The 13,115-nt window shown below is 38.4% G+C and overlaps 1 protein-coding gene across 1 annotated transcript in view; it reads left to right on the top strand.

The window, feature by feature from the left end:
• The first annotated feature begins 80 nt into the window (after window positions 1-80).
• cwc27 (CWC27 spliceosome associated cyclophilin) overlaps window positions 81-13,115 on the top strand; it is a 38,636-nt gene continuing 25,601 nt past the window's right edge. Inside the window, exons 1-10 of the mRNA XM_044334650.1 lie at window positions 81-306; window positions 1,302-1,398; window positions 1,941-2,053; window positions 2,168-2,311; window positions 2,487-2,585; window positions 2,688-2,791; window positions 3,071-3,140; window positions 4,574-4,653; window positions 4,764-4,800; window positions 4,901-5,076. Coding sequence (XP_044190585.1) covers window positions 265-306; window positions 1,302-1,398; window positions 1,941-2,053; window positions 2,168-2,311; window positions 2,487-2,585; window positions 2,688-2,791; window positions 3,071-3,140; window positions 4,574-4,653; window positions 4,764-4,800; window positions 4,901-5,076 — 962 coding nt within the window. The 5' untranslated portion in view covers window positions 81-264. The remainder of the gene's footprint in view (window positions 307-1,301; window positions 1,399-1,940; window positions 2,054-2,167; window positions 2,312-2,486; window positions 2,586-2,687; window positions 2,792-3,070; window positions 3,141-4,573; window positions 4,654-4,763; window positions 4,801-4,900; window positions 5,077-13,115) is intronic.

The raw sequence follows: 13,115 nt of genomic DNA, 5'->3' as shown, positions 1-13,115 counted from the left end.
TGTTTTAGATGATAATCTTCGAATAAATAAGAAAAATAGTTTTTTTAATAAAATAGTTTTTATTGAGAACCCCCCAGTGTACTCGGAAGTAAACAATAAGCCCATGCAGCATCAATATGGCTGTGGACAGAAAAGTATGAAATTTATCACAAGATAACAAACATTATTTACCGTTATATAATTTTTTAAGGACTGCAAGTGGCAGAAAGTGTGAAAACCACAATTGTCTCGCATTGACGACAAACACACAACTTTGGCGGCAGAATGAGTAATATTTACATTCAAGAACCACCATCAAATGGAAAGGTGAGCGCGACTTTTTGCAATTTTTAACCGACGCATTATCATTTTTATGCGTATTTCCAACAATAGCTTTCAATAAAATACGTTATTTGTAGAGGTTATAACATTAAATGTTGTTTAGCTACCTCGCTACGTTTCGCTGAACACTATTGTAGTGCAGCAAATGTGGTATTTCACAGTTATAAAAGTTTAAATTACATCAAGTTTACTGAAACCTTTAAAGGATAAGCTCACAAATTTTCAAGTCTGTCTTAGTCAGGTGTCCAAATGAACAGTGAAACATGTTTTTTTCTTGCTGTAATCATTCCTCCTGTTCATACTGATCATTAGAAAATCCCTTCATCATGCACTTACAATCTAAGTGATAGGGAACAAAATCCACAGTCCTCTTTCTGTGCAAAAAATGTATTTAAAAGTTTATCTAAAGCTAATATGAAGCTTCAGCGTCCAAATGAGTCAAATCAAGTAGATATCTTTCAACGTTACAGTCTTTTTAGTGCCAAAGTCCCTCTTTTTGTTACTATACTTCCACCTGCAGCTCAACAGGGAAACACTGTCCGAGGAAACACAAAGAGGGAATTTGATGCTGAAAAGATTGTAAATGTGTCAGATATCCACTTGATATGACTAACTCAGACTGCTGAAGCCTCATATAAGCTTCACATCAACTTTTAAATGCATTTTTGCACAAACTGTGGATTTTGGCCTCAATCACTTCCATTTAAAGCACATTTGAAGGGGACCTTTTAATAGCCAGCGTGAACAGGAGGAACTATTACAGCGAGGAAAACCTCTTTCACTGTTCATATGGACACTTGACTGTTGTTTTAAGACACACTTGAAAGAAAAAAATGTAAATCTCTCCTTTAAGCTGCAGCTGTTTGTGTCTAATGAATTGTTTGACAACGTTAAACTTGCTTTGCTGGCAAGAGGCAATTATAGAAATACAGGGTGTATAATTTCTTATTTTCATGACCCGCCCTATAATCCTTTCTTAGGTCCTGTTGAAGACCTCAGCAGGAGACATCGATATTGAGTTGTGGTCCAAGGAGGCTCCGAAAGCATGTAGGAACTTTGTGCAACTGTGCATGGAAGGTAAAAATAAAATTACTTCTTGTTGAAATACTTTTTCTAACACACTGCAGATCATCTAAAAACAAACCTACTGAAGAATAGTCACTACAACAGAATCAGTCACCCAAACCTAGTCTACTAATCCTGAGAGGACTGCTTTTCTGCTTTCAAAATACATGCAAAAAAGAACATTTCTGCCTATTTATTTAGATTTATAGCTCTTCATATTAATTGTCAAAGAGCTACATCAGGAATTTTATTTCACAAAAAGCTCAACTTAAGCCTAAATAAATTATATTGGAAAGTTTATTCTCCATATTTGTTGACTTTTATGCTTTCCTGCAGTCAAATTGCACATTTTCCAAGTTCAGCTGATATTCTGTGTACTTTAAGACTCTCTAGGTTACACTGGTATAACAATTGAATATTGTTTCTATTTTCCCTATAATTACCACCAAATTACAGTTTTCTTCCAGGAAATATCTTGGAAATTATACAGAAATTATAAGCCTGTAGAAGAAAGCATCACCTGTCTTATTGTCTTTTATTTTTCTGTCCTTTAGGCTACTATGACGGCACAATATTCCACAGAGTGGTGCGTGACTTCATTATTCAGGGTGGAGATCCCACTGGAACAGGGACAGGTGGAGAGTCCATCTATGGCCGGACATTCAAGGTCAGACTGCTTCTCCTTTTATAGTTCTACATAATACACGTTCAGCTGACATTGAAATAATCTTTTTTAGAAACTTACAGTGGAATACCTGCGTCTTTTTTTTCACTTCCATAGGATGAATTTCACTCCAGATTGCGCTTCAATCGGAGAGGTTTGGTCGCCATGGCAAATGCTGGACCACATGATAACGGCAGTCAGTTTTTCTTCACTTTGGGACGGGCGGATGAGCTCAACAACAAACACACCATATTCGGAAAGGTAGATCTGAAGAACTGAACCTTAATATTTCATGTGTTGGATCAGATATCTGACGTATGTGTGAAATACCTCCTACGTGGATGGAGCCAGATCAGCGTGGTATGCTGAATTGCATGTGTAGAAGAGTAGTGAAGGTGATCATTTGTGCTTTTTTTTTTTTCAATTCCCAACGCAGGTCACCGGAGACACAGTTTATAATATGCTCAGATTAGCAGAAGTTGAATGTGACGACGATGAAAGACCTCTGAACCCCCACAAGATAAAAACTGCTGAGGTACTTTCTTGTTTTTCTTCTTTTTTTTACTTACTCGTCAACTTTTAAGTATTTAGTCTTTGCAATATAAATACTGACGTTAGGACGTTTTGTCTCTTTTAGGTGCTGCATTCTCCTTTTGACGACATTATACCTCGTGAAATAAAGAAAGCCAAAAAAGACAAAGATAAAGAGGAGGGAAAGAAATCACAGTCAAAAGCCACAAAGTGAGTGTCCAGATTTTTATCTGTCTTTGTGATGATTCTTTGTCTCTCTTGTTTTCTTCTGCCTCATCTTTTTACCGCTTCATTTCCCCCCACAAGTATGTGGATCTCAGAAACCTTATAACCATCAACAACCTCTCTTAGCGGCCACATGCGGTATAACAACAAGCAACAGTGTCTTTTGGACAAAATATTGTTATACCCCTGGCACTTGGCACATGGCTGAATTTATTTTTAGTGTTGCTGTTATTGTTGCTTTAGTGCCAATGTTTTTCTTTGTAGGAACTTCAGTCTGTTATCATTTGGAGAGGAAGCCGAAGAGGAAGAAGAGATGGTGAATCAAGTCAGCCAGGTACTGAATTACAAAACTAGTCTTGTCTGACAAACTATTAAAACCGACCTCCTCTGCTCTTCGCCCTCACAACAGTCAGTCACACCTCACAACTATGGGGAGAATCTGAGTACCATCATTACTGAGTGACTGTAAAGGAAGGTTTGGAAATGCGATGCTATAGATCAAGACTGCAGTCTAGACCTTCTTTATGACATGAAATATCTAAAAATCTCTGTCTGTCTTGTTTAACTTATTTAAACATATTTGGGGGTTTTTTTTCTTGGATTTGGTGCAGACCATGAGGCATTAAAAGTCAGTGCAGTCAAAGCAAACAGGCTTTTATTTAGTTGTAATAAAAGTTAGATGAAATTCTGGCATCGCTTCACCGTTTTCCACCAAGTCATAAGATGCTATATAAAGTTAAATCTGAGATATTGGCAAGTGATGGTGATGGGTTACAACCAGAGTCCAAAATTAACACCTGCCAAGTGCCAAATACGGGCAGATTTTCTGTTTGGTGAGTAAATCTTGGAAGGCCGTCCACCACACTGGTGGGTAAATGTTTGTACCAAAATAGTCATGTCATAAAATATCTGGCATGACGGTTCGGAAGAAATTACTCATGTTGGTCTCCGTACAGTGTAGACAAGCGCGCACCATATGTGTTTTTTACACACGTCTTAACGGTGTTGTGAAACTGTAGGAGCCCTCGAGACGGTCTGACACCGTGTCTGCACAGAAAGCGTAAAGCAAGCAGCACATTTAGCCGATCAACAGCAGCAGCTGGGAGCGCTCCATCTGTGTGTGTGTGTGTGTCTACACTGGAGGCGTTCAGGTACAGCGTTGAGCGTAGGTCACCCGTGTTTTGGAAGCACTCAGAGCCCAGTCACAATGACTGTAGTTACGCATGTAAAACTCTGTACAACACTTTGGTGAACGACCAAAGTGTTTTTAAATGTGCTCTACAAATAAACTTGATTGGATTAACCACTGATCAATATATGAAAATAATTTCTGGCCTCTTTTTTTAAGTTTGTATTCAACATAATACCTTATTATCTCAATGAAATGTACTGAAATGAATGTATATGTGACACAAAAAGGCAATTTATTTTTTTGGCCATTAAAAAAATATGCTTGTCCGGTGGATTTTTTTATCTACTGGTCCTCCTGGTAGGTGAATTTTGGACACTGGTTAAACCTGCAAGTCTGAAAATCTTGTATGCAAGAAGAAACATGAAACAGCTCCATTTGATGGTTCTAGTTGGACATTTACACCGTATATGCTGCACTTATAGTACAGCATACACAGTGTCAGTGTTTGTTGGTTAATTAAAGATATGTGCAAAATTACTGATTTTTTTTTTTATATATGGTTTATATTAAAAAGAAATGGCTTCATTAGAGATTTAAAACCAAAATCAGTTGCTCATCGTTGTTTGTTCTTTCAGACACTAAAGGGAAAAAGCAAAAGCAGTCACGACCTTCTTAAAGATGATCCCAGACTGAGCTCCGTTCCAGCAGTTGATAAGTACATAGACTGACTGAATTAATTCATAATTATATAATAAGTGCTTCTTCATACATCCTTGATTTGTCCTTTTCCAACATTAACCTGTATTCCCTCTACCTTTTTATAAGAAAAAAAAAGAAGGAGACATCTGGAGATGCAGATGAGGTAAGTCAGAGAAAATGTGCAGATGAAGAACTGCACTTTTCACGGACAAAGTTCCCAGAGCCTCTTGTCTCTGATTGTAAACGTCAACGTGTTTTTCCAGACGGACGACGAGGCCGACGATGACGTCGAAGATGACATGGACGCAGATGAAGATTACGACTCGGATAAGAAAGAGAAGATGAGGGAGCTCATCAGTAAAAAGCTAAAGAAGGAAAAAGGCACGGAGAGAGCGACGGAGGCCGGTGAGGAGGAACGAGGGAAAAAGAAAAGCCGCAGGTACGACTGCATGTTTCCGTCTCGTGGTCTGACAGAGTCTCTCTATATCCAACAGATGGCAGGTTTGTTTAATAAATAATCTACCTGCTCGTTGATTTAGTCACTAACAGCTTTAGCAGTGTCATAAAATGTTGATGTTCCACTTGTAATACAGTGTAACATCCTTGTGGGGGCGCTGTTGATCTGCATAGTACAGAGAGAGGAAGCACTTTAAATAAACCTCTCCTGTTTTATTAATACAATGAGATGAACAGACCATCCAAACTTTTTCTGACAAGCACAAAGTACATTTACTAAGCCCAAAGAAAGAAGACTTTTTATTTACAACACTCGGTTAGAGCTGCAACTAATGAGTATTATCGTTGTCAATTAATATTTTCTTGCTGAATTGATTAATCGTTTAGTCTATAAAATGTCAAGAAATAGTGGAAAAAAAGCACAAGGTGACATCTGTAAATGTCTTTTGTGTGACCAACTAACCGTCTAAAAGCCCCAAAATATTCCATTTACTATCATATATAACGAAGAAAGGCAGCAGATCATCACATTTGAGCGCCTGGAACCAGTAAATATTTAGCATTTTTGCTTGAAAAATCACTTTTTTTATGAATCAATTATCAAAATAATTGCCGCCAGTTAATTTTCTGTTGAATGACTGATTATTTCAGCTCCATACTGAGTTGATCTTGGAATTTCAAGACCACAAGAACAGACCCAGAAGAGATGAGAACTGCTAATATGATGTACAGTCACCCCTAGGGCCCAGACGCACTAAAAACAGTAATTAACGTATATTAATTACTGCTTTTCTGCAGCAGAAAATCCTCTCAAAACAGTTTTGTTTGCTGGTTTCTCTGATGAGGTTGTATTGGTTGAATTTCCAAAGCAGTTTGACGTAGAAATTGTTGTATATTTTACCCTCAAAATTACCGGAAAGTGTTATTCAAAACATATGCGTCACACAAATCTAGCATATTTTACGGTTTACTAACAACAAAAATAGTCGGATTTAGAAATCTTTGTTACAGACTAAAGGATCTTGATGACACATGTTGCTTGGCTAAATAGGAGCATATTGGAAAAACTGAGCTCATTAGGTGCACAATATAAATGTTAAGTCATGTATGAAGATGTTTTTAATCCTTCTGTCTGTCAGCAGCAGACATGTGTGTGCTGTCAAGTTAATGTGCTACTCAACAATTTAGCGTTACACTTCCATAAAGTTTCAGGACTCACAAGAGACAGATTTTTAAAAAGAAAAGGTAAAAATCGAAGCAGCCGAGGCAGAGATATCCTGACTTTTAGGTATCTGGATCCCACAATTCCCATAATGCAACTCAGTTTGCATCTTTAGGGTTAATTTATCAGACTTTACAAAGCTCCTGCAGAGCCCGCAGAAGATATTATACAACTGTTTTCACACACTGAGTCGTACTTCGCTTGGCGAGTAAACTGAACTTCATGTGTAAAATCGGTGGGGTGACCCTTTAACCCTTACATACTGTTCATGTCAAATTTGACCCATTTTTACATTTGAGAACAGACTAAACAAGATTCTTTTCACCTTAAAGTCCTAAAGTGACTCAAAAATGGAAATATTTAAACTTATTTACATTTTTGTGCAGCTGCGTTAAATTTGATCAGTATTTATGAAAAAGTTCAAAAATGTTGTTGCAGTCTTCACATTCAATAACATTCATTGAAATCATTATGTTCTCCTGTTTTAGGTAACATAGGACGGTAATATGATGTGATTGTGAAGTTTTTCCATAAACAAATAGTGTGAAACCTAAAGAACACACTCTATCTGCTCTCTGAAAGCTTAATTAAGGTTTAATAATGAGGTATTTATGAATGAAAAATAGATTTGTAGTTCAGAAGTTTGATATAGAGACTAATTATGAGAGGATATTGTGAGGAGTCAGAATATTAACAGTATTTAAGGGTAATGAATGACCCCAAAAAAAGTCCTCATATCCAATTTTCCTACAACTACCCAAAAGTTATAAGCATTTAATGATATTTCAAACTATTTCATAACTGTAATGTGAATATTGTATTGATATTGAAAGAGAATAATTTACTAGTATGTATTACAGTAGTATTATTACAGTATTACACTAGTATGATGCTCTTGTATGTAGCTCCATCGTCTCCTCGGTTCCCGTCTGTCAAAGCCTAGCGTCATTGTCATCCACATATCTTCCAGCTCTGTTTCTACAGTCATCCACTCGCTTTCACATGTGCACACACACACCCAAACTAAACACACACACACACACACACATACTGTATCTCAGTTGTAGCTCACTGGACCAACATCAGTGGACCTTCTCTGTGAAACAGGAATGTTGGCACGCAACGCAAATTACTTGCTGCGCTGCTGAAGTAGAAGCAAACAGCACATGTGTCTGAGCCAACAGTGTGAGTGAAATGAAGGCGAGAGTCGAAGGCAAGAGTGGCGAAGCGTTCTGCACGGGCCTAAAACCGAGACCGGAACCTGGCCCGTACCTGCGCCTTTCATATTCGAACCTGACACGAGACCCGAAGCTATAGTTTTGTTATCATTAATGTTATTTCTCCTTCAAAGACAAAGTTATATGATTAGATTGACGTGACGGCTCACCAGAACAAAACATAGTGTTATAACCTCTACCAGCTGATTAGCTGTAGGTTTAGTAGCAATACAACTAAAAACATGTAACACTGCAGCATCTCAAAATAATAAATTATCTGCCATTTGAAGATCAACTTAGCCTTTTCTGAATATCGACCAGATGAACACTGATAAACATCTTTCCTGAACAGCTGAACAGTTACCGGCGATTGCGATGCTATTTAAGAGTTGTGGAGGAAGATTGGAGGTTTTTATCCGTTAATCACATCAAGGTCAGAATGTTTCCACAACACAGCAGCTTTCCCTGAATCATTTGGGATTTTAAGAAGCTCCTCTTCTGCAAGTTTTTTGCTTTATTTCATCCATTAGCGACTGCTAGCTCACCAGGCTAATGCTAATGCATTGGCTACGCTCTGTTTATCTTCCCGCTTCCCGTGACACGTCGACACAGACGATTGCCAGAGAGTCTGTGAGAGAAATAGAGAGAGAGAGAGATTTTTTCTTGTTAAATAACATTTGAAAATACTTAAGCCCGACTCGAGCCTGAGGCTTTACGCAAAAAAAAAAAAAAAAAGTCACGACCTGTTGTCGGGACTCAGTGGGTCGGGTCAGGATACTGAACTCTACTGTATGTGTGAGACAACATAAGACTGAAAGTGACCTGAGGAGAAAAGAGAGAGTGATTTATCTCTCATCTCTCTTTGATGCTGCTGGTTGCATAACCGGCCGGTTATCTCTCCTCCATATCCTCCTAACAGGTAGCCCTCAACACACATAATCAACATACCCTTCTCTCATTAGCGCTAATGGGATAAGGAGCAGGGATAAGGAGCCGGCCCCCAGTTAGTTGTGTGTGTGTGTGCCCTGACTGACAGCCAGCCCAATGCAGGCAGACTGTAGTATATTAAACACAAGCGCAGATTGTTTTGCTACAAGAACTGTAACCCAACACAGTGGTTTGTCTTGGCAGGGAATCAAAGAGCAGGCTGGTAGGTACAGTGTTAGTCTGGGACAAAGGGGGCATTGTTGCAGGGTGAGCTCTGCTCTCCCACCGTTGCTTTGCTTTGGGCTTTCAGCTACTCTGTGCGCAAGGAGGAACACCAACCGCTATCTAGTCACCTGGGAAAAAAAAAAAAAAAAGAGAGAGAGGATGTTAAAGCAGCCTCTTTTCTCAGTTCTGTCTGATGGACTTTACTTATGCAAGACTTTTAGATTTTTCATTTCATTCCTTTTACACTCATGTACTGTATGTGATGTGTGTGAAGGACAGTGCTCCGCTGTCTGCAGTGCACTCAGGCCTCAGTTGGGGGAAAATTTATAATGTTGACTGTGTCTTTTCTTCTCAAAGTCAAGGCTGCTGAGACAACCTTGAAATTAGGAGTCTCCCTGAAACCAAAATAGTTTTTACATCAGGTCAAAACTATCTTACACTGCTATCCAGCAGCCAGATGATATTCCACTGCAGTATTCCATGATTGCAAAATGCTTGGACTTGTTCATATTCACGAGGAAGTTGCCAAATAATGGTGTACTGTACCTGCACCAAGAAAATGTTTGACTTTAAAGCTTTAAAGTCACAATCGATCAAGAGAATCTGTCAAAACAGATCCTCTTTTCACTAAGTTTGTCTCAACTTACTGTAATGTTTGATGTTGTTGGTAATTCTTGTTAAGCTTGTATGCTCACAGTTTGACACTTCTTTTATGTTACTATTGATCAAGTCTGGTTTGCTGTGTTTGAAGTAGGCCTCTTTAGGGGGGTTGCTTTATAAAAGACACTACTGAATGAAGTCCCAAAAGCAGTGTATGTGGTAGTCGCCACTTTTGTTAAACCCGACGGGGCATGACTGGGGAAGCAAAACGCTTCCATATGGCTGTGGGACACAGTGTGAGCTGCTTCTGCCAGCAGGGCCTGGCTCCCTCTGCTGTCTCTGGTAATCGCTTTTCAGTTACTGCAGGCTGAAGATAATGACAGAACTGCACTTCCTGTTGTTTATATCACTTGTTAAATGTTGTGTGTACACAGCATATGGCAGCAGACATGAAATTATACAGGTGGAATTACTTTTATAGAGTCTTTAAAAACCAAGGTGTTTGATAGCACCTTGATTATCACATCATCCACATGAACTCCCTTTACAGTATGTCATGAAATGAATAAGAAAATAACCGTGGCGAAGGGTTTTGGGTCTGTGTGTGTAAGGCTGATTAATGGGGATATTTTCCAATACCAATAAAAATCACTATATGGCAAATGTATACAAAGACCCTAAAGAAATAATGAAAACAATCAAAGCAATGATGGTCCATAGCTTTGCATCACATGAGACAAAAACTTTTAATAACTGATGATTATTTCCATTATGGATTAATCTGCCAATTGTTTTCTCAAAGAATCTTTTTGTGTGTTAAAGGTCAAGAAGTCTCATTTCTCAGAGCCCACATTGACCTTTTCATCGTCATGTATTAAATTGCTTATTATGTCCAAACAAACAGTCACAAACTTAAAGATTAGATATCATATTAAACTAAGAAAACCCTAGAAGTAAGTCTCGTTTGGTCTCACCAAGAGTCCAAAAAACCAAAGAGATTCAGTTTACATTGATATGAAACAGATAAAAGATATTAATCCTCATATTGGAGAGGCTGCAACCAGAGAATGTTTTGTGTTTTTGCTTTAAACAAATGGTTGCAGCTCTAGTCTTAATCTTATTTTTCTGGAGTTGGTCCTCTGCAGCCTTGGTCACATATGTCTTTCCGACTATCATACGTCTTTTCAGTTTTCATAGCACTTTAAGAAAGCATTCTTTTAGCCTTGTGGATAGTGTAACTCGTACTTAAATGGGACATCAGACATTAATTATCCTGACCAAGTGGCCATACCCCATACCCCCGTGTCACTGTGTATTAATTGGCTGCACCTGTCTCTTGTCATCGGTCATAACCCAACGCGTTCTCAGGGAAAGGTTGCAGAGATCAAGAAAGCATTCGGCACTGTTTTTGTGCAGAAAACTGCTTGAGATAATCCAGTTCTTGGCAGCGGGATTGTGTATGTTTTGGAACTGCCAGGTTTACACATCTCTGGCCCACTGTAGCATGTCTGCCCCATATGGGGCACTTGCTCGCTGGAAACTGTTCCAGACAGCAATGCATGTCTAGGACGGGGGAGGGTTAGACTCTTTGAAAATGAATTTTAAAAAAGCAGAACGCCGCTTGGACTGTGATCAATGTCAACATTTCAGTGTCCTCGTTTACTGTGTCTTTTACTCTCAAGCAAGAAAAATATTTACAAAGAATAGAAAATTCACAACTAAATATAACTGCTACAAACAAGAAGAGATGCACTTGTTATTCTAAAAGATTAATTACGTTCTTGCGTCATAACTAAGAGAATTCCAAACGATCTAGTAAATAATTGCGAGGCAGATGAGCCGTTCTAAAAGAGGAACCTTGGTCCACTGCGTGGGTAATGTATTGGTCTAGATCACTCTGCAAAGTCATGCAAATTCCTGTGTTGAGGTTGGATTCCTCCACTCCAGCTCACAGTTCTCCTTGGCTTTTGACCAAGCCATGGAGTGCCCCCTGAGGGGAGTTCACCCAGCCATCTTGTTATTCTAGCACATTCATCCACATCACTTGCTCAGTCATTAGAGTGGTTTGAGTCCACCGTGGCAGGGAGAAGCTGCTGTTGCCATCCTTGTGGTGAACTAACTCAGAGTAAGACTATAGTGTTAAATTTTACGTTTTAATATACATTTGACTCATTGCAATCATACTCCGGCTATATTTGAACTCGCAGCAGTTTGATTTTATCAATAATTACATTTCTTACGGTCACTTGAAAGCTGGAAAATAAGAATGCAGAGAAATCCAAAAAAGGCAAGTACGCCTGCTTGTACATTTTGGAAAACGATTGAATTTTTGATGAACCATACAGTCATCGCTGTACTATTTTAAGGTTGTCGAATTCCTGTGTCAGCCTCAGTCTCCTGCCAGACACCGGAGTATTAAATGCAAGGTTCTGAATCATGAGAGTTCCTGGTCTACTGCCAATCACTTCATATGCTTTCTTTATGAAAAGTTAATCATCCACAGCTCTTTGGGTTTTTTGAATTTTCTAAAAGAGTGACAGTAGCTGGCAGGCCCCAAGTAAAAGCGAGCCATAGGGACTGGTGGGGAGTCACTAAAAAGGATTCATAATGTATCTATCTGTGCCCATTATAGTTTATTTTTATGACTTCTAATGACAACATGAGTGTTTTTTCTATTGCTGCTTGGCCTTCAATATTTTAAACGACCATCGCAGCCTCCTCTTCTGTTGGCAGGTGGAGAGACCTATTGAAGGTAGGGATGGATGGTCTCTTCTGTAGTTGTTGCAGAAAAGAGGCAGATGGTAGGACACACTCCATGAACTCCTCCAAATCCACCTCTTTCATCCTTCAGCTGTTCACCTGCACTGAATAAAATCTCAGTGTTTATTGAACCTTAGTCATGAATGCTTACTGCACCTGGACTACGTTACACTGGCTATTAGTAGCTCCATTACCATTATAAAGTTTGTGTGTAAAGTCCTCCCCAGGATCTTCGTAACCACTCGCTAGTTTGAAACTAGTAATTTTCTAAATCAGGTTACACCATTAAAACTTGAGGAATGTCTTAGCTAGTAAACTATGTAAACAGGAAGTCACTGTTGTGTCACATGCTGTAACGTTCAAAAATAACAGTTTTTAGGGCCAATCTGTCTCTCATTCTCTCTTTCTTTTTCTCTCTCTCTATATGTATCTATATCTATCTATCTATATACTGTTAATATATATTTTTATATGTATTACATTGCCTTACTTATATATGCACATGTGGAGAAAAATGCTTCTCAGACTAGGTAATATTCAGGCAATTTAAAGAGAGTGGAAAATGTCCAGTTATGCTAATCTAACTGGTGCTATTTTGCTAGTCATTAAGTCTGTCTTTATTAGCATCACAACTTCTAATTTTAAGTATTAATATTGTTTTACTTTTGTGAAATGTAATTTAAAATCTTCAGATCCCATGTGTTGACCATATCTCATATTACTTTCACTCTTCAGTCTAAACAGACAGACTACCTACCTGACAGTAGGTGTTAGTAGTATAGTGTAATATTTAGTGACATTATAAGTTTCCAGAATGGGGAACTCATTGGTGCAGTCTGTTGATTTTTAAATATAACTCACTTCTTGGTAGCATAAATCAAGCTTTGTGATTTGAAAATGAGCATTAGCATCAGACTTATATCTGACAACATTTAGAGCAGCAACTACTGTAACGATTTTTTTCATTATCGATTAATATAATGACCATTTTCTCAATTCATCAACTAATCATTTGGTCTATAAATGTCAGGAAATAGTGAAAAATCTTGCAGTCAAGGTGCTTTTTTCAAA

This window comes from Thunnus albacares, chromosome 18 (genome assembly GCF_914725855.1).
Source record: "Thunnus albacares chromosome 18, fThuAlb1.1, whole genome shotgun sequence".
NCBI lineage: Eukaryota > Metazoa > Chordata > Actinopteri > Scombriformes > Scombridae > Thunnus > Thunnus albacares.
The sequence above is the reverse complement of the archived record's forward strand: the minus strand, read 5'-3'. Positions and strand labels throughout refer to the sequence as shown.